Source organism: Physella acuta, unplaced genomic scaffold (genome assembly GCF_028476545.2).
Source record: "Physella acuta isolate Inbredline_101_S28 unplaced genomic scaffold, ASM2847654v3 ptg000079l, whole genome shotgun sequence".
NCBI lineage: Eukaryota > Metazoa > Mollusca > Gastropoda > Physidae > Physella > Physella acuta.
The window spans coordinates 2,895,402-2,918,887 of record NW_026731599.1 but is presented as its reverse complement, the minus strand read 5'-3'; the positions used below and the strand labels follow the sequence as shown (position 1 = coordinate 2,918,887).

General features: G+C 39.0%; 1 protein-coding gene across 1 annotated transcript in view; it reads left to right on the top strand.

Moving 5' to 3' along the window:
- LOC131955948 (ras GTPase-activating-like protein IQGAP1) overlaps positions 1 to 23,486 on the top strand; it is a 58,265-nt gene that overhangs the window by 28,833 nt on the left and 5,946 nt on the right. Inside the window, exons 23-34 of the mRNA XM_059320273.1 lie at positions 42 to 125; positions 916 to 987; positions 1,185 to 1,254; positions 1,847 to 1,933; positions 2,218 to 2,339; positions 2,793 to 3,088; positions 8,252 to 8,326; positions 8,630 to 8,779; positions 17,648 to 17,788; positions 18,162 to 18,273; positions 18,393 to 18,557; positions 18,693 to 18,760. Of these exons, the coding sequence (XP_059176256.1) occupies positions 42 to 125; positions 916 to 987; positions 1,185 to 1,254; positions 1,847 to 1,933; positions 2,218 to 2,339; positions 2,793 to 3,088; positions 8,252 to 8,326; positions 8,630 to 8,779; positions 17,648 to 17,788; positions 18,162 to 18,273; positions 18,393 to 18,557; positions 18,693 to 18,760 (1,442 nt within the window). The remainder of the gene's footprint in view (positions 1 to 41; positions 126 to 915; positions 988 to 1,184; positions 1,255 to 1,846; positions 1,934 to 2,217; positions 2,340 to 2,792; positions 3,089 to 8,251; positions 8,327 to 8,629; positions 8,780 to 17,647; positions 17,789 to 18,161; positions 18,274 to 18,392; positions 18,558 to 18,692; positions 18,761 to 23,486) is intronic.

The following is a 23,486-nucleotide window of genomic DNA, read 5'->3' as shown; positions in this document are numbered from 1 at the left end:
TACATTATTTTGTAATTGCCAATTTTTCTGGTCCATGTTAGGCATTCTGGCGAGCATCTAAACAGCGTCATAAATATAGAGATCGTATCAATTTCTTTAAAGATAACGCAGACTCGGTCACATTGGTAAGTACTTGTGGGTGACAGATACATAATGTTATTGCTTCATGTGCTGATAGCTTTGATAGAGTTTTCTGAAACCCTTTACAGTCTTATGTGCCCACAGTCAACCGAGAATATTTTCATGTGGTACAATCTGAAGCGCCCTCTGTTGCCCAAACTATGTATAGTATGCATAGTGACGGATGTATCATTTGTTACAAGAATTCAAAGGGCAGAAGGGGGAAGTTTTATTACTTTACTTTCTTGTTGATCTATCACAAGAGATTTATTTTATACAATTTTTCTTAAGTTAAGAATATTATTTTTTCTTAATAACTGACAATACACTTATATTAGTGAAATTAAATCTAATTATAATACCTCTGCTGCTCACTTAGCTTTATTTATAATTTCATTTATACAGTAATATTGACAAAGAGAGTAGCTGCACTGACTGCATATCAAATACATTTTTTATTGAAATATTAGAAGTAGCGTTTTGTTTGTTATTCTGGGATAAATATTTTTATTTATCATTAGTAAATTATTATGCTATTTAACCTTATACATAATAATGTGTATAATGCTGTATATTTTATTTTTGTAACATGTTATTTTAAAGTAATTTTTTTAAAAACTGTCATGATTGAAAAATGCACCATTTCTCCTGGCTATAAGGGAAGTAAAATAGTTTAGATACCTCGGACTGTAAAGAGTTAAGCAAGGTTTGTTTGATCAAATAGTCTTCAAGTTGTGTTCTCTGCTGTCATGAATGTGACATGAATGCTGACTAGTACATGTATTTGCTCAACAGTTGCAGTCCTACTATAGAATGTGGCGTGACAGGTCAGCATACAGAAAAAGATTACAATACTTCAAAGATAATGTAAGTATGAGTTTTTTGTTTCAACACTTTTAAATAAAATCATTTTTAGATTAGAATTAATTTTAGTTATAGTCTAGTACTGTAAAAACAAGCATTTTTCATGACATTAGTTTAAAAATTGTAACATTGCAGGAGGATAGGATAGTAAAAATTCAAGCATTTTTCATTACATTAATTTAAAAACTCTAACATTGCAGGAGGATGCTATAGTAAAAATTCAAGCATTTTTCCGTTCCAATCTAGCAAGACAAGATTATAAAGCTTTAAGTAAGAAGGATATCTTTACCAAAGCTAAAGTGTAAACCGTTCTTGTGGGAGCCTGTTATCAATGTTTGATTTTTAGTCATAAATGCTGGTGGATTTTGGTCTTGGATGTTCAATTGTGTGGACTTGTTGTGGGTGTTTTATTTTGGGGACGTGTAGTGGATGTTTGATTTTTTATTTGTCATGAATGTTGGTGGAATTTGGTCAAGGGACTTGTGATGGATGTTTAATTGTGAGGACTTGTGATGGATGTTGTATTGTGAGGACTTGTGATGGATGTTGTATTGTGAGGACTTGTGATGGATGTTTAATTGTGAGGACTTGTGATGGATGTTGTATTGTGAGGACTTGTGATGGATGTTGTATTGTGAGGACTTGTGATGGATGTTGTATTGTGAGGACTTGTGATGGATGTTGTATTGTGAGGACTTGTGATGGATGTTGTATTGTGAGGACTTGTGATGGATGTTGTATTGTGAGGACTTGTGATGGATGTTGTATTGTGAGGACTTGTGATGGATGTTGTATTGTGGGGACTTGTGATGGATGTTGTATTGTGAGGACTTGTGATTGACGCTTATTTGTCTTCCTGCAGCTACAGACAAGAACCCATCTCTGGCTGTTGTCAGAAAGTTTGTTCACCTACTTGATGCTAGTGACAATGATTATGCTGAGGAGCTAGGTAGGTGCACTTCACCACATATTTGATGGTTGAGCTCCTCTAATGTGTCATTTGATGGTTGAGCTACTTTAGTGTGTGATTTGATAGTTGAGCTAACCTAGTGTGTCATTTGATGGTTGAGTTCCTCTACTGTGTCCCACTGTTTGTGTCATTCATACAAATCTATTAAAGGGAGTGTAATTGTACTAATGGTTATAAAATGTTTCAAATGAAAACCTTGTAGAACTTGATGGAGTGTATCTGTACTAATGGTTATAAAAATGTTTTCAATGAAAACCTTGTAGAACTTCAGAAACTTCGTCAACAAGTGGTCGCAGAGATCCGGTCAAATCAGCAGCTGGAACAAGATTTAGACCAGATGGACATCAAAATTGGTCTGTTGATAAAGAACAGAATCACTTTACAAGTAAGACACCTGATACACTTTGTACACACATCTAATAGTAATATTGATGTACACACATCAGATGGTAATGTACATATCAGATGATAACTTGGATTGTGACTCACAACTAAGTTGTCAGAAAAACATTTTAGGATAAAGTAGTTGACTGAATAATATTAACGATTTTATGACTGACAAGTTGAGCAAGTATTTTAATTTCAGGATGTTGTGACACACAACAAGAAGTTGACCAGACAAATTGAAGAGAGTTGATTTTAATTTCAGGATGTTGTGACACACAACAAGAAGTTGACCAGACAAAATGAAGAGAGTTGATTTTAATTTCAGGATGTTGTGACACACAACAAGAAGTTGACCAGACAAAATGAAGAGAGTTGATTTTAATTTCAGGATGTTGTGACACACAACAAGAAGTTGACCAGACAAAATGAAGAGAGTTGATTTTAATTTCAGGATGTTGTGACACACAACAAGAAGTTGACCAGACGAAGTGAAGAGAGTGCTCGTGGTGGGGGCCTGAAAGCTTTAAGTAAGGAGAACCACGAGCGACTGGAAACCTATCAACACCTTTTCTACCTGCTGCAAACCTCCCCGAATTACCTGGCCAAGCTGATCTTTGAGATGCCACACATTCGCACCACCAAGTTCATGGAGGCGGTCATTTACTCACTCTTTAACTATGGAGCCAACCAACGTGAGGAATATCTGCTGACCAAGCTCTTTCAGAAAGCTCTTGAGGAGGAGATCAAGTGAGTAGTGTGGTCTTGTAGCTGCGGTCTTGGTAACATGTCAGTCTAAGGAGCTTGCCCAGAGGACAGGTAGACAGAATCTAGTGAGTAGTGTGGTCTTGTAGCTGCGGTCTTGGTAACATGTCAGTCTAAGGAGCTTGCCCAGAGGACAGGTAGACAGAATCAAGTGAGTAGTGTGGTCTTGTAGCTGCGGTCTTGGTAACATGTCAGTCTAAGGAGCTTGCCCAGAGGACAGGTAGACAGAATCAAGTGAGTAGTGTGGTCTTGTAGCTGCGGTCTTGGTAACATGTCAGTCTAAGGAGCTTGCCCAGAGGACAGGTAGACAGAATCAAGTGAGTAGTGTGGTCTTGTAGCTGCGGTCTTGGTAACATGTCAGTCTAAGGAGCTTGCCCAGAGGACAGGTAGACAGAATCAAGTGAGTAGTGTGGTCTTGTAGCTGCGGTCTTGGTAACATGTCAGTCTAAGGAGCTTGCCCAGAGGACAGGTAGACAGAATCAAGTGAGTAGTGTGGTCTTGTAGCTGCGGTCTTGGTAACATGTCAGTCTAAGGAGCTTGCCCAGAGGACAGGTAGACAGAATCAAGTGAGTAGTGTGGTCTTGTAGCTGCGGTCTTGGTAACATGTCAGTCTAAGGAGCTTGCCCAGAGGACAGGTAGACAGAATCAAGTGAGTAGTGTGGTCTTGTAGCTGCGGTCTTGGTAACATGTCAGTCTAAGGAGCTTGCCCAGAGGACAGGTAGACAGAATCAAGTGAGTAGTGTGGTCTTGTAGCTGCGGTCTTGGTAACATGTCAGTCTAAGGAGCTTGCCCAGAGGACAGGTAGACAGAATCAAGTGAGTAGTGTGGTCTTGTAGCTGCGGTCTTGGTAACATGTCAGTCTAAGGAGCTTGCCCAGAGGACAGGTAGACAGAATCAAGTGAGTAGTGTGGTCTTGTAGCTGCGGTCTTGGTAACATGTCAGTCTAAGGAGCTTGCCCAGAGGACAGGTAGACAGAATCAAGTGAGTAGTGTGGTCTTGTAGCTGCGGTCTTGGTAACATGTCAGTCTAAGGAGCTTGCCCAGAGGACAGGTAGACAGAATCAAGTGAGTAGTGTGGTCTTGTAGCTGCGGTCTTGGTAACATGTCAGTCTAAGGAGCTTGCCCAGAGGACAGGTAGACAGAATCAAGTGAGTAGTGTGGTCTTGTAGCTGCGGTCTTGGTAACATGTCAGTCTAAGGAGCTTGCCCAGAGGACAGGTAGACAGAATCAAGTGAGTAGTGTGGTCTTGTAGCTGCGGTCTTGGTAACATGTCAGTCTAAGGAGCTTGCCCAGAGGACAGGTAGACAGAATCAAGTGAGTAGTGTGGTCTTGTAGCTGTGGTCTTGGTAACATGTCAGTCTAAGGAGCTTGCCCAGAGGACAGGTAAACAGAATCTACCTTAGCTGTCTGTAAGGGCACCTTGAGACTGTAGACAATAACAGAATCTGCTTTAGCTGTCTGTATGGGGACCTTGAGACTGTAGACAATAACAGAATCTACTTTAGCTGTCTGTATGGGGACCTTGAGACTGTAGACAATAACAGAATCTGCTTTAGCTGTCTGTATGGGCACCTTGAGACTGTAGACAATAACAGAATCTGCTTTAGCTGCTAACAGCTGTTTCACACATGTTCTGTGAATGAATTAAGCTCACACATGTGCTGTAAATGAATTAAGCTCACACACATGTGCTGTGAATGTATTAAGCTCACACCCATGTGCTGTGAATGTATTAAGCTCACACCCATGTGCTATGAATGTATTAAGCTCACACCCATGTGCTGTGAATGTATTAAGCTCACACCCATGTGCTGTGAATGTATTAAGCTCAGTTTTAGCTAGTGTTGCTATGTTAGCACATTGTAGATGGTGGTAATGTTAAATTGTCTTGCTTTTCCCTCCTATCTGGGCACCATCAGAAGAATGTAAGTACTGCATGTTCCCCTTGGTTAAGGTCTCTTTGATAACAGCCAGGTCTCTCTTTGATAACAGCCAGGTCTCTCTTTGATAACAGCATGCCTTGAATTTTGTGCATGCCAGAAGAGAGTTAACTAGAACTGATTCAGTGCTGAGAGGTGTACTATGATAGAGCTAACTAGAGCTGATTCAGTGCTGAGAGGTGTATTATGATAGAGTTAACTAGAGCTGATTCAGTGCTGAGAGGTGTACTATGATAGAGTTAACTAGAACTGATTCAGTGCTGAGAGGTGTGCTATGATAGAGTTAACTAGAGCTGATTCAGTGCTGAGAGGTGTACTATGATAGAGTTAACTAGAACTGATTCAGTGCTGAGAGGTGTGCTATGATAGAGTAAACTAGAACTGATTCAGTGCTGAGAGGTGTGCTATGATAGAGTTAACTAGAGCTGATTCAGTGCTGAGAGGTGTACTATGATAGAGCTAACTAGAACTGATTCAGTGCTGAGAGGTGTACTATGATAGAGTTAACTAGAACTGATTCAGTGCTGAGAGGTGTGCTATGATAGAGTTAACTAGAACTGATTCAGTGCTGAGAGGTGTACTATGATAGAGTAAACTAGAACTGATTCAGTGCTGAGAGGTGTACTATGATAGAGTTAACTAGAACTGATTCAGTGCTGAGAGGTGTACTATGATAGAGTTAACTAGAACTGATTCAGTGCTGAGAGGTGTGCTATGATAGAGTTAACTAGAGCTGATTCAGTGCTGAGAGGTGTACTATGATAGAGTTAACTAGAACTGATTCAGTGCTGAGAGGTGTGCTATGATAGAGTTAACTAGAGCTGATTCAGTGCTGAGAGGTGTACTATGATAGAGTTAACTAGAACTGATTCAGTGCTGAGAGGTGTGCTATGATAGAGTAAACTAGAACTGATTCAGTGCTGAGAGGTGTGCTATGATAGAGTTAACTAGAGCTGATTCAGTGCTGAGAGGTGTACTATGATAGAGCTAACTAGAACTGATTCAGTGCTGAGAGGTGTACTATGATAGAGTTAACTAGAACTGATTCAGTGCTGAGAGGTGTGCTATGATAGAGTTAACTAGAACTGATTCAGTGCTGAGAGGTGTACTATGATAGAGTAAACTAGAACTGATTCAGTGCTGAGAGGTGTACTATGATAGAGTTAACTAGAACTGATTCAGTGCTGAGAGGTGTACTATGATAGAGTTAACTAGAACTGATTCAGTGCTGAGAGGTGTGCTATGATAGAGTTAACTAGAGCTGATTCAGTGCTGAGAGGTGTACTATGATAGAGTTAACTAGAACTGATTCAGTGCTGAGAGGTGTACTATGATAGAGTTAACTAGAACTGATTCAGTGCTGAGAGGTGTACTATGATAGAGTTAACTAGAACTGATTCAGTGCTGAGAGGTGTGCTATAAATGTAGGAACAGATAGCTATTTGAGATCTGAAATGTTGGCTAAAGGATAGATAGCTATTTATGTTAAATGTTTATTTTATATGGCCTTATATCATGCTAAAGCAAAATTGAATTTTAACTGTAATGGCAAACAACTGCTTGCAACCCTATTTGTTTTCATTTGAATATTAACTTTTACATTGCCATAAATTTTTATATCTTTGCCGGCAGTTTTAATCTTATTACAGCAATATGTTGCATGCCCTTCATAACTGTTTCTTTGGTTTCATAATAATTTAAATAATGTTGCATGCCTTTTATTTATTTATTTTTTTATGAGCTGACCCGCGCCGTAAGCATATCTATGCCGCTATTTAGTTGTTTTATTTTCTACTTTTCAGTAATTCGTAATTTGTGAATTCAACACTACCAATCTTGCTTCTTAAAAATATTTTGCTTTTAAACACTATTAGTAGCTCGTGAAGAACAAATATCCTCACACACACACACCGTGAAAGCAGTTGTCCATGGCGACAGTTTACAGATGAAAATGAAAAGATCAAGCAGAACTTATTACCTCCGCTTAGTTTCAAATCTAAAAACTAAATTATCTGCCCCTGATAGCCATCACTAGAGGGTCATCCATTTATGTGAACCCTGCCCCTCAATTTTAAAGGGTTTTTTTTACCCACTTTTTTTCAGAGTTAGAGACTGCAGGTAGTCATCCATTTTTTTTAACTAAAGATGCTTAGACCTAACTTTTTACTGTCACTTGTGGCTGTCTAGCGATCAACGATTTTAAATTCGGCTAATCAACGTGACTTCATTATATTACTTTTACTCAACTTTCCGCGGCATGTGTTTCTTTAACAAACTGCCTCTCTCCCTTTTTGTGGTTGGGCTGGGCATTAGTCTTACACACCTGACCAAGCAAGCGCAGTTAATCACTGTTATTTAAATATCTAATTGTAAGGTGGTTATTTTGAGTTTTTTGTTTGAAAAAAATGACTAGATCTACATCATCTTAGGCTTTAACACAAAATATTAATGTAAGCCTAATATGAAATGTTTAAAAATAAACTGGAAATACCATGAATTGTTTTAGAAAATTGCCGCAGTCACAGCCCAATCCCCTCCCGCTTGAAAAAAAAAATTTATTTTTGTTTATGCGGGCGGTATACAGCTACATTTCTTATACATTTACCACAAGAACTGCCGATTTAATGTATAATCTACATTTCATGTTCAGTTTTTAAATTTATTTTTTAAGTGATCAAATGTAAGTATTTTGTGGTTTAATTCCTCATGTGGACATCCACATTGACCTGAACCAACTTCCAGTCCACATGCGCCCACAAAAGTCGGTTATTATTTTTTGAACCGACCCCCACCCCCCTCTAGTGGACGTCATAAACGGATGACCCCTAATTCGACCCTGCTCTGCGATTGTAAACATTTGTTGCGAACCAGAGCTCACCAGACTGGTGGGGGTGGTAGCGATATGCCTAGACAGTGAGGGAGGGGGTGGTTCAGCATGCTTATGTGGGCTCCCGCATGGAACTTCCATGAAGAGAATTATATATATTGGTTTGTTTTTTTTTTATTTTATTTGAGATTTCTGCCTTTTAAATGTTGTACCAGACAATTTTTCATCATAACGGTTTTTTAAGGCAATAAAATTAACCTTTATATCTACAATGTTTTCTTTACATTCTTTACTATTTCAAAGTGTACTGTTATTTTCCTAATAAAAACTGTACTTAATCTTTCAGCCATACCTCCTAACATTACTGTACTTAATCTTTCAGCTCTAAAGTGGACAAAATGACTGACATAGTAACAGGAAATCCTTTGGTTGTCAAAATGATTGTTGGTTTTAACAGGTTAGCATTTTTTTATGATCATACAGATTAGTCTTACACATAGCCATAATCATACAGATTATAGTCTTACCCATAGCCATAATCATACAGATTATAGTCTTACACATAGCCATAATCATACAGATTATAGTCTTACCTATAGCCATAATCATACAGATTATAGCCTTACACATAGCCATAATCATACGGATTATAGTCTTACACATAGCCATAATCATACAGATTATAGTCTTACACATAGCCATAATCATACAGATGCTAATCTTGCACATACATGCCTAATGTATTCCATGAACTCCTCAGAAACCAGCGTGGTCAGAATGCCTTAAAGGAAATGTTGAACCCATTGATCACGCGTGTGATTGAGGACAGGAACCTGCGAATCAACACAAACCCTGTGGAGGTCTACAAAGCCTGGATCAACCAGACAGAGTCCAGTACTGGAAAAACTAGGTACACAATCATGCTTGACAGGAAAAACTAGGTACACAATCATGCTTGACAGGAAAAACTAGGTACACAATCATGCTTGACAGGAAAAACTAGGTACACAATCATGCTTGACAGGAAAAACTAGGTACACAATCATGCTTGACAGGAAAAACTAGGTACACAATCATGCTTGACAGGAAAAACTAGGTACACAATCATGCTTGACAGGAAAAACTAGGTACACAATCATGCTTGACAGGAAAAACTAGGTACACAATCATGCTTGACAGGAAAAACTAGGTACACAATCATGCTTGACAGGAAAAACTAGGTACACAATCATGCTTGACAGGAAAAACTAGGTACACAATCATGCTTGACAGGAAAAACTAGGTACACAATCATGCTTGACAGGAAAAACTAGGTACACAATCATGCTTGACAGGAAAAACTAGGTACACAATCATGCTTGACAGGAAAAACTAGGTACACAATCATGCTTGACAGGAAAAACTAGGTACACAATCATGCTTGACAGGAAAAACTAGGTACACAATCATGCTTGACAGGAAAAACTAGGTACACAATCATGCTTGACAGGAAAAACTAGGTACACAATCATGCTTGACAGGAAAAACTAGGTACACAATCATGCTTGACAGGAAAAACTAGGTACACAATCATGCTTGACAGGAAAAACTAGGTACACAATCATGCTTGACAGGAAAAACTAGGTACACAATCATGCTTGACAGGAAAAACTAGGTACACAATCATGCTTGACAGGAAAAACTAGGTACACAATCATGCTTGACAGGAAAAACTAGGTACACAATCATGCTTGACAGGAAAAACTAGGTACACAATCATGCTTGACAGGAAAAACTAGGTACACAATCATGCTTGACAGGAAAAACTAGGTACACAATCATGCTTGACAGGAAAAACTAGGTACACAATCATGCTTGACAGGAAAAACTAGGTACACAATCATGCTTGACAGGAAAAACTAGGTACACAATCATGCTTGACAGGAAAAACTAGGTACACAATCATGCTTGACAGGAAAAACTAGGTACACAATCATGCTTGACAGGAAAAACTAGGTACACAATCATGCTTGACAGGAAAAACTAGGTACACAATCATGCTTGACAGGAAAAACTAGGTACACAATCATGCTTGACAGGAAAAACTAGGTACACAATCATGCTTGACAGGAAAAACTAGGTACACAATCATGCTTGACAGGAAAAACTAGGTACACAATCATGCTTGACAGGAAAAACTAGGTACACAATCATGCTTGACAGGAAAAACTAGGTACACAATCATGCTTGACAGGAAAAACTAGGTACACAATCATGCTTGACAGGAAAAACTAGGTACACAATCATGCTTGACAGGAAAAACTAGGTACACAATCATGCTTGACAGGAAAAACTAGGTACACAATCATGCTTGACAGGAAAAACTAGGTACACAATCATGCTTGACAGGAAAAACTAGGTACACAATCATGCTTGACAGGAAAAACTAGGTACACAATCATGCTTGACAGGAAAAACTAGGTACACAATCATGCTTGACAGGAAAAACTAGGTACACAATCATGCTTGACAGGAAAAACTAGGTACACAATCATGCTTGACAGGAAAAACTAGGTACACAATCATGCTTGACAGGAAAAACTAGGTACACAATCATGCTTGACAGGAAAAACTAGGTACACAATCATGCTTGACAGGAAAAACTAGGTACACAATCATGCTTGACAGGAAAAACTAGGTACACAATCATGCTTGACAGGAAAAACTAGGTACACAATCATGCTTGACAGGAAAAACTAGGTACACAATCATGCTTGACAGGAAAAACTAGGTACACAATCATGCTTGACAGGAAAAACTAGGTACACAATCATGCTTGACAGGAAAAACTAGGTACACAATCATGCTTGACAGGAAAAACTAGGTACACAATCATGCTTGACAGGAAAAACTAGGTACACAATCATGCTTGACAGGAAAAACTAGGTACACAATCATGCTTGACAGGAAAAACTAGGTACACAATCATGCTTGACAGGAAAAACTAGGTACACAATCATGCTTGACAGGAAAAACTAGGTACACAATCATGCTTGACAGGAAAAACTAGGTACACAATCATGCTTGACAGGAAAAACTAGGTACACAATCATGCTTGACAGGAAAAACTAGGTACACAATCATGCTTGACAGGAAAAACTAGGTACACAATCATGCTTGACAGGAAAAACTAGGTACACAATCATGCTTGACAGGAAAAACTAGGTACACAATCATGCTTGACAGGAAAAACTAGGTACACAATCATGCTTGACAGGAAAAACTAGGTACACAATCATGCTTGACAGGAAAAACTAGGTACACAATCATGCTTGACAGGAAAAACTAGGTACACAATCATGCTTGACAGGAAAAACTAGGTACACAATCATGCTTGACAGGAAAAACTAGGTACACAATCATGCTTGACAGGAAAAACTAGGTACACAATCATGCTTGACAGGAAAAACTAGGTACACAATCATGCTTGACAGGAAAAACTAGGTACACAATCATGCTTGACAGGAAAAACTAGGTACACAATCATGCTTGACAGGAAAAACTAGGTACACAATCATGCTTGACAGGAAAAACTAGGTACACAATCATGCTTGACAGGAAAAACTAGGTACACAATCATGCTTGACAGGAAAAACTAGGTACACAATCATGCTTGACAGGAAAAACTAGGTACACAATCATGCTTGACAGGAAAAACTAGGTACACAATCATGCTTGACAGGAAAAACTAGGTACACAATCATGCTTGACAGGAAAAACTAGGTACACAATCATGCTTGACAGGAAAAACTAGGTACACAATCATGCTTGACAGGAAAAACTAGGTACACAATCATGCTTGACAGGAAAAACTAGGTACACAATCATGCTTGACAGGAAAAACTAGGTACACAATCATGCTTGACAGGAAAAACTAGGTACACAATCATGCTTGACAGGAAAAACTAGGTACACAATCATGCTTGACAGGAAAAACTAGGTACACAATCATGCTTGACAGGAAAAACTAGGTACACAATCATGCTTGACAGGAAAAACTAGGTACACAATCATGCTTGACAGGAAAAACTAGGTACACAATCATGCTTGACAGGAAAAACTAGGTACACAATCATGCTTGACAGGAAAAACTAGGTACACAATCATGCTTGACAGGAAAAACTAGGTACACAATCATGCTTGACAGGAAAAACTAGGTACACAATCATGCTTGACAGGAAAAACTAGGTACACAATCATGCTTGACAGGAAAAACTAGGTACACAATCATGCTTGACAGGAAAAACTAGGTACACAATCATGCTTGACAGGAAAAACTAGGTACACAATCATGCTTGACAGGAAAAACTAGGTACACAATCATGCTTGACAGGAAAAACTAGGTACACAATCATGCTTGACAGGAAAAACTAGGTACACAATCATGCTTGACAGGAAAAACTAGGTACACAATCATGCTTGACAGGAAAAACTAGGTACACAATCATGCTTGACAGGAAAAACTAGGTACACAATCATGCTTGACAGGAAAAACTAGGTACACAATCATGCTTGACAGGAAAAACTAGGTACACAATCATGCTTGACAGGAAAAACTAGGTACACAATCATGCTTGACAGGAAAAACTAGGTACACAATCATGCTTGACAGGAAAAACTAGGTACACAATCATGCTTGACAGGAAAAACTAGGTACACAATCATGCTTGACAGGAAAAACTAGGTACACAATCATGCTTGACAGGAAAAACTAGGTACACAATCATGCTTGACAGGAAAAACTAGGTACACAATCATGCTTGACAGGAAAAACTAGGTACACAATCATGCTTGACAGGAAAAACTAGGTACACAATCATGCTTGACAGGAAAAACTAGGTACACAATCATGCTTGACAGGAAAAACTAGGTACACAATCATGCTTGACAGGAAAAACTAGGTACACAATCATGCTTGACAGGAAAAACTAGGTACACAATCATGCTTGACAGGAAAAACTAGGTACACAATCATGCTTGACAGGAAAAACTAGGTACACAATCATGCTTGACAGGAAAAACTAGGTACACAATCATGCTTGACAGGAAAAACTAGGTACACAATCATGCTTGACAGGAAAAACTAGGTACACAATCATGCTTGACAGGAAAAACTAGGTACACAATCATGCTTGACAGGAAAAACTAGGTACACAATCATGCTTGACAGGAAAAACTAGGTACACAATCATGCTTGACAGGAAAAACTAGGTACACAATCATGCTTGACAGGAAAAACTAGGTACACAATCATGCTTGACAGGAAAAACTAGGTACACAATCATGCTTGACAGGAAAAACTAGGTACACAATCATGCTTGACAGGAAAAACTAGGTACACAATCATGCTTGACAGGAAAAACTAGGTACACAATCATGCTTGACAGGAAAAACTAGGTACACAATCATGCTTGACAGGAAAAACTAGGTACACAATCATGCTTGACAGGAAAAACTAGGTACACAATCATGCTTGACAGGAAAAACTAGGTACACAATCATGCTTGACAGGAAAAACTAGGTACACAATCATGCTTGACAGGAAAAACTAGGTACACAATCATGCTTGACAGGAAAAACTAGGTACACAATCATGCTTGACAGGAAAAACTAGGTACACAATCATGCTTGACAGGAAAAACTAGGTACACAATCATGCTTGACAGGAAAAACTAGGTACACAATCATGCTTGACAGGAAAAACTAGGTACACAATCATGCTTGACAGGAAAAACTAGGTACACAATCATGCTTGACAGGAAAAACTAGGTACACAATCATGCTTGACAGGAAAAACTAGGTACACAATCATGCTTGACAGGAAAAACTAGGTACACAATCATGCTTGACAGGAAAAACTAGGTACACAATCATGCTTGACAGGAAAAACTAGGTACACAATCATGCTTGACAGGAAAAACTAGGTACACAATCATGCTTGACAGGAAAAACTAGGTACACAATCATGCTTGACAGGAAAAACTAGGTACACAATCATGCTTGACAGGAAAAACTAGGTACACAATCATGCTTGACAGGAAAAACTAGGTACACAATCATGCTTGACAGGAAAAACTAGGTACACAATCATGCTTGACAGGAAAAACTAGGTACACAATCATGCTTGACAGGAAAAACTAGGTACACAATCATGCTTGACAGGAAAAACTAGGTACACAATCATGCTTGACAGGAAAAACTAGGTACACAATCATGCTTGACAGGAAAAACTAGGTACACAATCATGCTTGACAGGAAAAACTAGGTACACAATCATGCTTGACAGGAAAAACTAGGTACACAATCATGCTTGACAGGAAAAACTAGGTACACAATCATGCTTGACAGGAAAAACTAGGTACACAATCATGCTTGACAGGAAAAACTAGGTACACAATCATGCTTGACAGGAAAAACTAGGTACACAATCATGCTTGACAGGAAAAACTAGGTACACAATCATGCTTGACAGGAAAAACTAGGTACACAATCATGCTTGACAGGAAAAACTAGGTACACAATCATGCTTGACAGGAAAAACTAGGTACACAATCATGCTTGACAGGAAAAACTAGGTACACAATCATGCTTGACAGGAAAAACTAGGTACACAATCATGCTTGACAGGAAAAACTAGGTACACAATCATGCTTGACAGGAAAAACTAGGTACACAATCATGCTTGACAGGAAAAACTAGGTACACAATCATGCTTGACAGGAAAAACTAGGTACACAATCATGCTTGACAGGAAAAACTAGGTACACAATCATGCTTGACAGGAAAAACTAGGTACACAATCATGCTTGACAGGAAAAACTAGGTACACAATCATGCTTGACAGGAAAAACTAGGTACACAATCATGCTTGACAGGAAAAACTAGGTACACAATCATGCTTGACAGGAAAAACTAGGTACACAATCATGCTTGACAGGAAAAACTAGGTACACAATCATGCTTGACAGGAAAAACTAGGTACACAATCATGCTTGACAGGAAAAACTAGGTACACAATCATGCTTGACAGGAAAAACTAGGTACACAATCATGCTTGACAGGAAAAACTAGGTACACAATCATGCTTGACAGGAAAAACTAGGTACACAATCATGCTTGACAGGAAAAACTAGGTACACAATCATGCTTGACAGGAAAAACTAGGTACACAATCATGCTTGACAGGAAAAACTAGGTACACAATCATGCTTGACAGGAAAAACTAGGTACACAATCATGCTTGACAGGAAAAACTAGGTACACAATCATGCTTGACAGGAAAAACTAGGTACACAATCATGCTTGACAGGAAAAACTAGGTACACAATCATGCTTGACAGGAAAAACTAGGTACACAATCATGCTTGACAGGAAAAACTAGGTACACAATCATGCTTGACAGGAAAAACTAGGTACACAATCATGCTTGACAGGAAAAACTAGGTACACAATCATGCTTGACAGGAAAAACTAGGTACACAATCATGCTTGACAGGAAAAACTAGGTACACAATCATGCTTGACAGGAAAAACTAGGTACACAATCATGCTTGACAGGAAAAACTAGGTACACAATCATGCTTGACAGGAAAAACTAGGTACACAATCATGCTTGACAGGAAAAACTAGGTACACAATCATGCTTGACAGGAAAAACTAGGTACACAATCATGCTTGACAGGAAAAACTAGGTACACAATCATGCTTGACAGGAAAAACTAGGTACACAATCATGCTTGACAGGAAAAACTAGGTACACAATCATGCTTGACAGGAAAAACTAGGTACACAATCATGCTTGACAGGAAAAACTAGGTACACAATCATGCTTGACAGGAAAAACTAGGTACACAATCATGCTTGACAGGAAAAACTAGGTACACAATCATGCTTGACAGGAAAAACTAGGTACACAATCATGCTTGACAGGAAAAACTAGGTACACAATCATGCTTGACAGGAAAAACTAGGTACACAATCATGCTTGACAGGAAAAACTAGGTACACAATCATGCTTGACAGGAAAAACTAGGTACACAATCATGCTTGACAGGAAAAACTAGGTACACAATCATGCTTGACAGGAAAAACTAGGTACACAATCATGCTTGACAGGAAAAACTAGGTACACAATCATGCTTGACAGGAAAAACTAGGTACACAATCATGCTTGACAGGAAAAACTAGGTACACAATCATGCTTGACAGGAAAAACTAGGTACACAATCATGCTTGACAGGAAAAACTAGGTACACAATCATGCTTGACAGGAAAAACTAGGTACACAATCATGCTTGACAGGAAAAACTAGGTACACAATCATGCTTGACAGGAAAAACTAGGTACACAATCATGCTTGACAGGAAAAACTAGGTACACAATCATGCTTGACAGGAAAAACTAGGTACACAATCATGCTTGACAGGAAAAACTAGGTACACAATCATGCTTGACAGGAAAAACTAGGTACACAATCATGCTTGACAGGAAAAACTAGGTACACAATCATGCTTGACAGGAAAAACTAGGTACACAATCATGCTTGACAGGAAAAACTAGGTACACAATCATGCTTGACAGGAAAAACTAGGTACACAATCATGCTTGACAGGAAAAACTAGGTACACAATCATGCTTGACAGGAAAAACTAGGTACACAATCATGCTTGACAGGAAAAACTAGGTACACAATCATGCTTGACAGGAAAAACTAGGTACACAATCATGCTTGACAGGAAAAACTAGGTACACAATCATGCTTGACAGGAAAAACTAGGTACACAATCATGCTTGACAGGAAAAACTAGGTACACAATCATGCTTGACAGGAAAAACTAGGTACACAATCATGCTTGACAGGAAAAACTAGGTACACAATCATGCTTGACAGGAAAAACTAGGTACACAATCATGCTTGACAGGAAAAACTAGGTACACAATCATGCTTGACAGGAAAAACTAGGTACACAATCATGCTTGACAGGAAAAACTAGGTACACAATCATGCTTGACAGGAAAAACTAGGTACACAATCATGCTTGACAGGAAAAACTAGGTACACAATCATGCTTGACAGGAAAAACTAGGTACACAATCATGCTTGACAGGAAAAACTAGGTACACAATCATGCTTGACAGGAAAAACTAGGTACACAATCATGCTTGACAGGAAAAACTAGGTACACAATCATGCTTGACAGGAAAAACTAGGTACACAATCATGCTTGACAGGAAAAACTAGGTACACAATCATGCTTGACAGGAAAAACTAGGTACACAATCATGCTTGACAGGAAAAACTAGGTACACAATCATGCTTGACAGGAAAAACTAGGTACACAATCATGCTTGACAGGAAAAACTAGGTACACAATCATGCTTGACAGGAAAAACTAGGTACACAATCATGCTTGACAGGAAAAACTAGGTACACAATCATGCTTGACAGGAAAAACTAGGTACACAATCATGCTTGACAGGAAAAACTAGGTACACAATCATGCTTGACAGGAAAAACTAGGTACACAATCATGCTTGACAGGAAAAACTAGGTACACAATCATGCTTGACAGGAAAAACTAGGTACACAATCATGCTTGACAGGAAAAACTAGGTACACAATCATGCTTGACTTGTGTGGTAGGTCATTGCTTTAGCCTGACGACTTGAATGGCCTAAGTATTCTTATCTTTGATGCCAGTTTTAAGACAAATAGTTCTAAAATATTTTTTGTTTGCAGTGAGCTCCCTTATGATGTTTCTACAGAGCAAGCCTTGCTGCATGAGGAAGTGAAAGTCCAAATAGAGGAAACAATTAAACGCTTGCAGGATGTAACTGATCTGTTCCTCAATAAAATTCTTTCTTCCTTAGATAGCATTCCGTAAGTTGTGTGTCTGTTGTTATATTACATACATACAGATTTGATTACAGATTTTTGAAAAAAGTTATAGGCAAGTTTCATTGCCTTGTCAAAGTCAACTGAGTTGACCTTGACCAAGGCAGCCATTGAGTGGACATTGACCAAGGCAGCCATTGAGTGGACCTTGACCAAGGCAGCCATTGAGTGGACCTTGACCAAGGTAGCCATTGAGTGGACCTTGACCAAGGCAGCCATCGAGTGGACCTTGACCAAGGCAGCCATCGAGTGGACCTTGACCAAGGCAGCCATCGAGTGGACCTTGACCAAGGCAGCCATCGAGTGGACCTTGACCAAGGCAGCCATTGAGTGGTCTTTGTTTTATTTCTCCCAACAGATATGGCATGAGATACATGGCTAAAGTAATGAAGGAGTGTTACATGGCTAAAGTAATGAAGGAGTGTTTAGAGAAAAAGTTTCCAGATGCTCAGGAAAAAGATATTTTGAAGGTAAATATTTTATCTAAGCAGATAGTTCCCCTGGCCTAGCAGTTGTGTGAAAGATGTTTACTTCTAGCAGATAGTTGTCATGGCCTAGCAGTTGTGTGAAAGATGTTTTCCTCTTGCAGATAGTTGGCAACCTGCTCTACTACAGATACATCAACTCCGCTATTGTTGCCCCAGATGCATTTGACATTGTGAATGTTGGAGCTGAGAAAGCTCTAACCAATGACCAGAGACGAAATCTCGGTTCCATCGCCAAGATTCTCCAGTTTGCTGCTTCCAATAAAGGGGTAAATATCAGCTGGTTTTTTCATAGACAAGTCCTGTAGTTTTACAAGACCTTCTCAGATGTAATCTTTAAATCTATTGTAAAAGTTAGGAGTTTATGGGTGCAGCTGTTTATGTGTATATTTTTTTACCCTTAGTTTGGTGGTGAAAGCTCTTACCTTGCCAGCATGAATGACTACATCAGAAATGCGCATGAGAAGTTCAAGTAAGTTTTTGTTTCACACATCTATATTTTGGTTAAATGACTGGAATCAGAAAAATCTTGTAGGCCAGCACCAACCTCTTTTTATTTGATTTTTTAAAGAATATCATCTTATGTCTGTAAAGTATCTGGTAATCCCTTTATTTTAATTAAGTATTACCTCAATCAGATAAATAAGTGTTTCAGGAAGTATTGCTTCCCTCAGGTGAATGTATGAATGTGTGTTTCAGGAAGTATTGCTTCCCTCAGGTGAATGTATGAATGTGTGTTTCAGGAAGTATTGCTTCCCTCAGGTGAATGTATGAATGTGTGTTTCAGGAAGTATTGCTTCCCTCAGGTGAATGTATGAATGTGTGTTTCAGGAAGTGTTGCTTCCCTCAGATAAATGTATGAATGTGTGTTTCAGGAAGTATTGCTTCCCTCAGGTGAATGTATGAATGTGTGTTTCAGGAAGTGTTGCTTCCCTCAGGTGAATGTATGAATGTGTGTTTCAGGAAGTATTGCTTCCCTCAGGTGAATGTATGAATGTGTGTTTCAGGCTCAGGTGAATGTATGAATGTGTGTTTCAGGAAGTATTGCTTCCCTCAGGTGAATGTATGAATGTGTGTTTCAGGAAGTATTGCTTCCCTCAGGTGAATGTATGAATGTGTGTTTCAGGAAGTATTGCTTCCCTCAGGTGAATGTATGAATGTGTGTTTCAGGAAGTATTGCTTCCCTCAGGTGAATGTGTGTTTCAGGAAGTATTGCTTCCCTCAGGTGAATGTATGAATGTGTGTTTCAGGAAGTATTGCTTCCCTCAGGTGAATGTATGAATGTGTGTTTCAGGAAGTGTTGCTTCCCTCAGATAAATGTATGAATGTGTGTTTCAGGAAGTATTGCTTCCCTCAGGTGAATGTATGAATGTGTGTTTCAGGAAGTGTTGCTTCCCTCAGGTGAATGTATGAATGTGTGTTTCAGGAAGTATTGCTTCCCTCAGGTGAATGTATGAATGTGTGTTTCAGGAAGTATTGCTTCCCTCAGGTGAATGTGTGTTTCAGGAAGTATTGCTTCCCTCAGGTGAATGTATGAATGTGTGTTTCAGGAAGTATTGCTTCCCTCAGGTGAATGTATGAATGTGTGTTTCAGGAAGTATTGCTTCCCTCAGGTGAATGTGTGTTTCAGGAAGTATTGCTTCCCTCAGGTGAATGTATGAATGTGTGTTTCAGGAAGTATTGCTTCCCTCAGGTGAATGTGTGTTTCAGGAAGTATTGCTTCCCTCAGGTGAATGTATGAATGTGTGTTTCAGGAAGTATTGCTTCCCTCAGGTGAATGTATGAATGTGTTTCAGGATGTATTGCCTCCCTCAGGTGAATGTATGAATGTGTGTTTCAGGAAGTATTGCTTCCCTCAGGTGAATGTATGAATGTGTGTTTCAGGAAGTATTGCCTCCCTCAGATAAATGTATGAATGTGTGTTTCAGGAAGTATTGCTTCCCTCAGGTGAATGTATGAATGTGTGTTTCAGGAAGTATTGCCTCCCTCAGATAAATTTATGAATGTGTGTTTCAGGAAGTATTGCTTCCCTCAGGTGAATGTATGAATGTGTGTTTCAGGAAGTATTGCTTCCCTCAGATAAATTTATGAATGTGTGTTTCAGGAAGTATTGCTTCCCTCAGGTGAATGTATGAATGTGTGTTTCAGGAAGTATTGCCTCCCTCAGATAAATGTATGAATGTGTGTTTCAGGAAGTATTGCCTCCCTCAGGTGAATGTATGAATGTGTGTTTCAGGAAGTATTGCCTCCCTCAGATAAATGTATGAATGTGTGTTTCAGGAAGTATTGCTTCCCTCAGGTGAATGTATGAATGTGTGTTTCAGGAAGTATTGCTTCCCTCAGATAAATGTATGAATGTGTGTTTCAGGAAGTATTGCTTCCCTCAGGTGAATGTATGAATGTGTGTTTCAGGAAGTATTGCTTCCCTCAGATAAATGTATGAATGTGTGTTTCAGGAAGTATTGCTTCCCTCAGGTGAATGTATGAATGTGTGTTTCAGGAAGTATTGCTTCCCTCAGGTGAATGTATGAATGTGTGTTTCAGGAAGTATTGCTTCCCTCAGATAAATGTATGAATGTGTGTTTCAGGAAGTATTGCTTCCCTCAGGTGAATGTATGAATGTGTGTTTCAGGAAGTATTGCTTCCCTCAGGTGAATGTATGAATGTGTGTTTCAGGAAGTATTGCCTCCCTCAGATAAATGTATGAATGTGTGTTTCAGGAAGTATTGCTTCCCTCAGGTGAATGTATGAATGTGTGTTTCAGGAAGTATTGCTTCCCTCAGATAAATGTATGAATGTGTGTTTCAGGAAGTATTGCTTCCCTCAGGTGAATGTATGAATGTGTGTTTCAGGAAGTATTGCCTCCCTCAGATAAATGTATGAATGTGTGTTTCAGGAAGTATTGCTTCCCTCAGGTGAATGTATGAATGTGTGTTTCAGGAAGTATTGCCTCCCTCAGATAAATGTATGAATGTGTGTTTCAGGAAGTGTTGCTTCCCTCAGGTGAATGTGTGTTTCAGGAAGTATTGCTTCCCTCAGATAAATGTATGAATGTGTGTTTCAGGAAGTATTGCTTCCCTCAGGTGAATGTATGAATGTGTGTTTCAGGAAGTATTGCCTCCCTCAGATAAATGTATGAATGTGTGTTTCAGGAAGTATTGCCTCCCTCAGATAAATGTGTGTTTCAGGAAGTATTGCTTCCCTCAGATAAATGTATGAATGTGTGTTTCAGGAAGTATTGCCTCCCTCAGATAAATGTATGAATGTGTGTTTCAGGAAGTGTTGCTTCCCTCAGGTGAATGTGTGTTTCAGGAAGTATTGCTTCCCTCAGATAAATGTATGAATGTGTGTTTCAGGAAGTATTGCTTCCCTCAGGTGAATGTATGAATGTGTGTTTCAGGAAGTATTGCCTCCCTCAGATAAATGTATGAATGTGTGTTTCAGGAAGTGTTGCTTCCCTCAGGTGAATGTGTGTTTCAGGAAGTATTGCCTCCCTCAGATAAATGTATGAATGTGTGTTTCAGGAAGTATTGCCTCCCTCAGATAAATGTATGAATGTGTGTTTCAGGAAGTATTGCTTCCCTCAGATAAATTTGTGTTTCATGATGTATTGCTTCCCTCAGATAAATGTATGAATGTGTGTTTCAGGAAGTATTGCCTCCCTCAGATAAATGTATGAATGTGTGTTTCAGGAAGTATTGCTTCCCTCAGATAAATGTATGAATGTGTGTTTCAGGAAGTATTGCCTCCCTCAGATAAATGTATGAATGTGTGTTTCAGGAAGTATTGCTTCCCTCAGATAAATGTATGAATGTGTGTTTCAGGAAGTATTGCCTCCCTCAGGTGAATGTATGAATGTGTTTCAGGAAGTATTGCTTCCCTCAGATGAATGTATGAATGTGTGTTTCAGGAAGTATTGCCTCCCTCAGGTGAATGTATGAATGTGTGTTTCAGGAAGTATTGCCTCCCTCAGATAAATGTATGAATGTGTGTTTCAGGAAGTGTTGCTTCCCTCAGGTGAATGTGTGTTTCAGGAAGTATTGCCTCCCTCAGATAAATGTATGAATGTGTGTTTCAGGAAGTATTGCCTCCCTCAGATAAATGTATGAATGTGTGTTTCAGGAAGTATTGCTTCCCTCAGATAAATTTGTGTTTCATGATGTATTGCTTCCCTCAGATAAATGTATGAATGTGTGTTTCAGGAAGTATTGCCTCCCTCAGATAAATGTATGAATGTGTGTTTCAGGAAGTATTGCTTCCCTCAGATAAATGTATGAATGTGTGTTTCAGGAAGTATTGCCTCCCTCAGATAAATGTATGAATGTGTGTTTCAGGAAGTATTGCCTCCCTCAGATAAATGTATGAATGTGTGTTTCAGGAAGTATTGCCTCCCTCAGATAAATGTATGAATGTGTGTTTCAGGAAGTATTGCCTCCCTCAGATAAATGTATGAATGTGTGTTTCAGGAAGTATTGCTTCCCTCAGATAAATTTGTGTTTCAGGAAGTATTGCTTCCCTCAGGTGAATGTATGAATGTGTGTTTCAGGATGTATTGCTTCCCTCAGGTGAATGTATGAATGTGTGTTTCAGGAAGTATTGCTTCCCTCAGATAAATTTGTGTTTCAGGAAGTATTGCCTCCCTCAGATAAATGTATGAATGTGTGTTTCAGGAAGTATTGCCTCCCTCAGATAAATGTATGAATGTGTGTTTCAGGAAGTATTGCTTCCCTCAGATAAATTTGTGTTTCAGGAAGTATTGCTTCCCTCAGGTGAATGTATGAAAGTGTGTTTCAGGATGTATTGCTTCCCTCAGGTGAATGTATGAATGTGTGTTTCAGGAAGTATTGCTTCCCTCAGATAAATTTGTGTTTCAGGAAGTATTGCCTCCCTCAGATAAATGTATGAATGTGTGTTTCAGGAAGTATTGCCTCCCTCAGATAAATGTATGAATGTGTGTTTCAGGAAGTATTGCTTCCCTCAGGTGAATGTATGAATGTGTGTTTCAGGAAGTATTACTTCCCTCAGATAAATGTGTGTTTCAGGAAGTATTGCTTCCCTCAGATAAATGAATGAATGTGTGTTTCAGGAAGTATTGCTTCCCTCAGGTGAATGTATGAATGTGTGTTTCAGGAAGTATTGCTTCCCTCAGGTGAATGTATGAATGTGTGTTTCAGGAAGTATTACTTCCCTCAGATAAA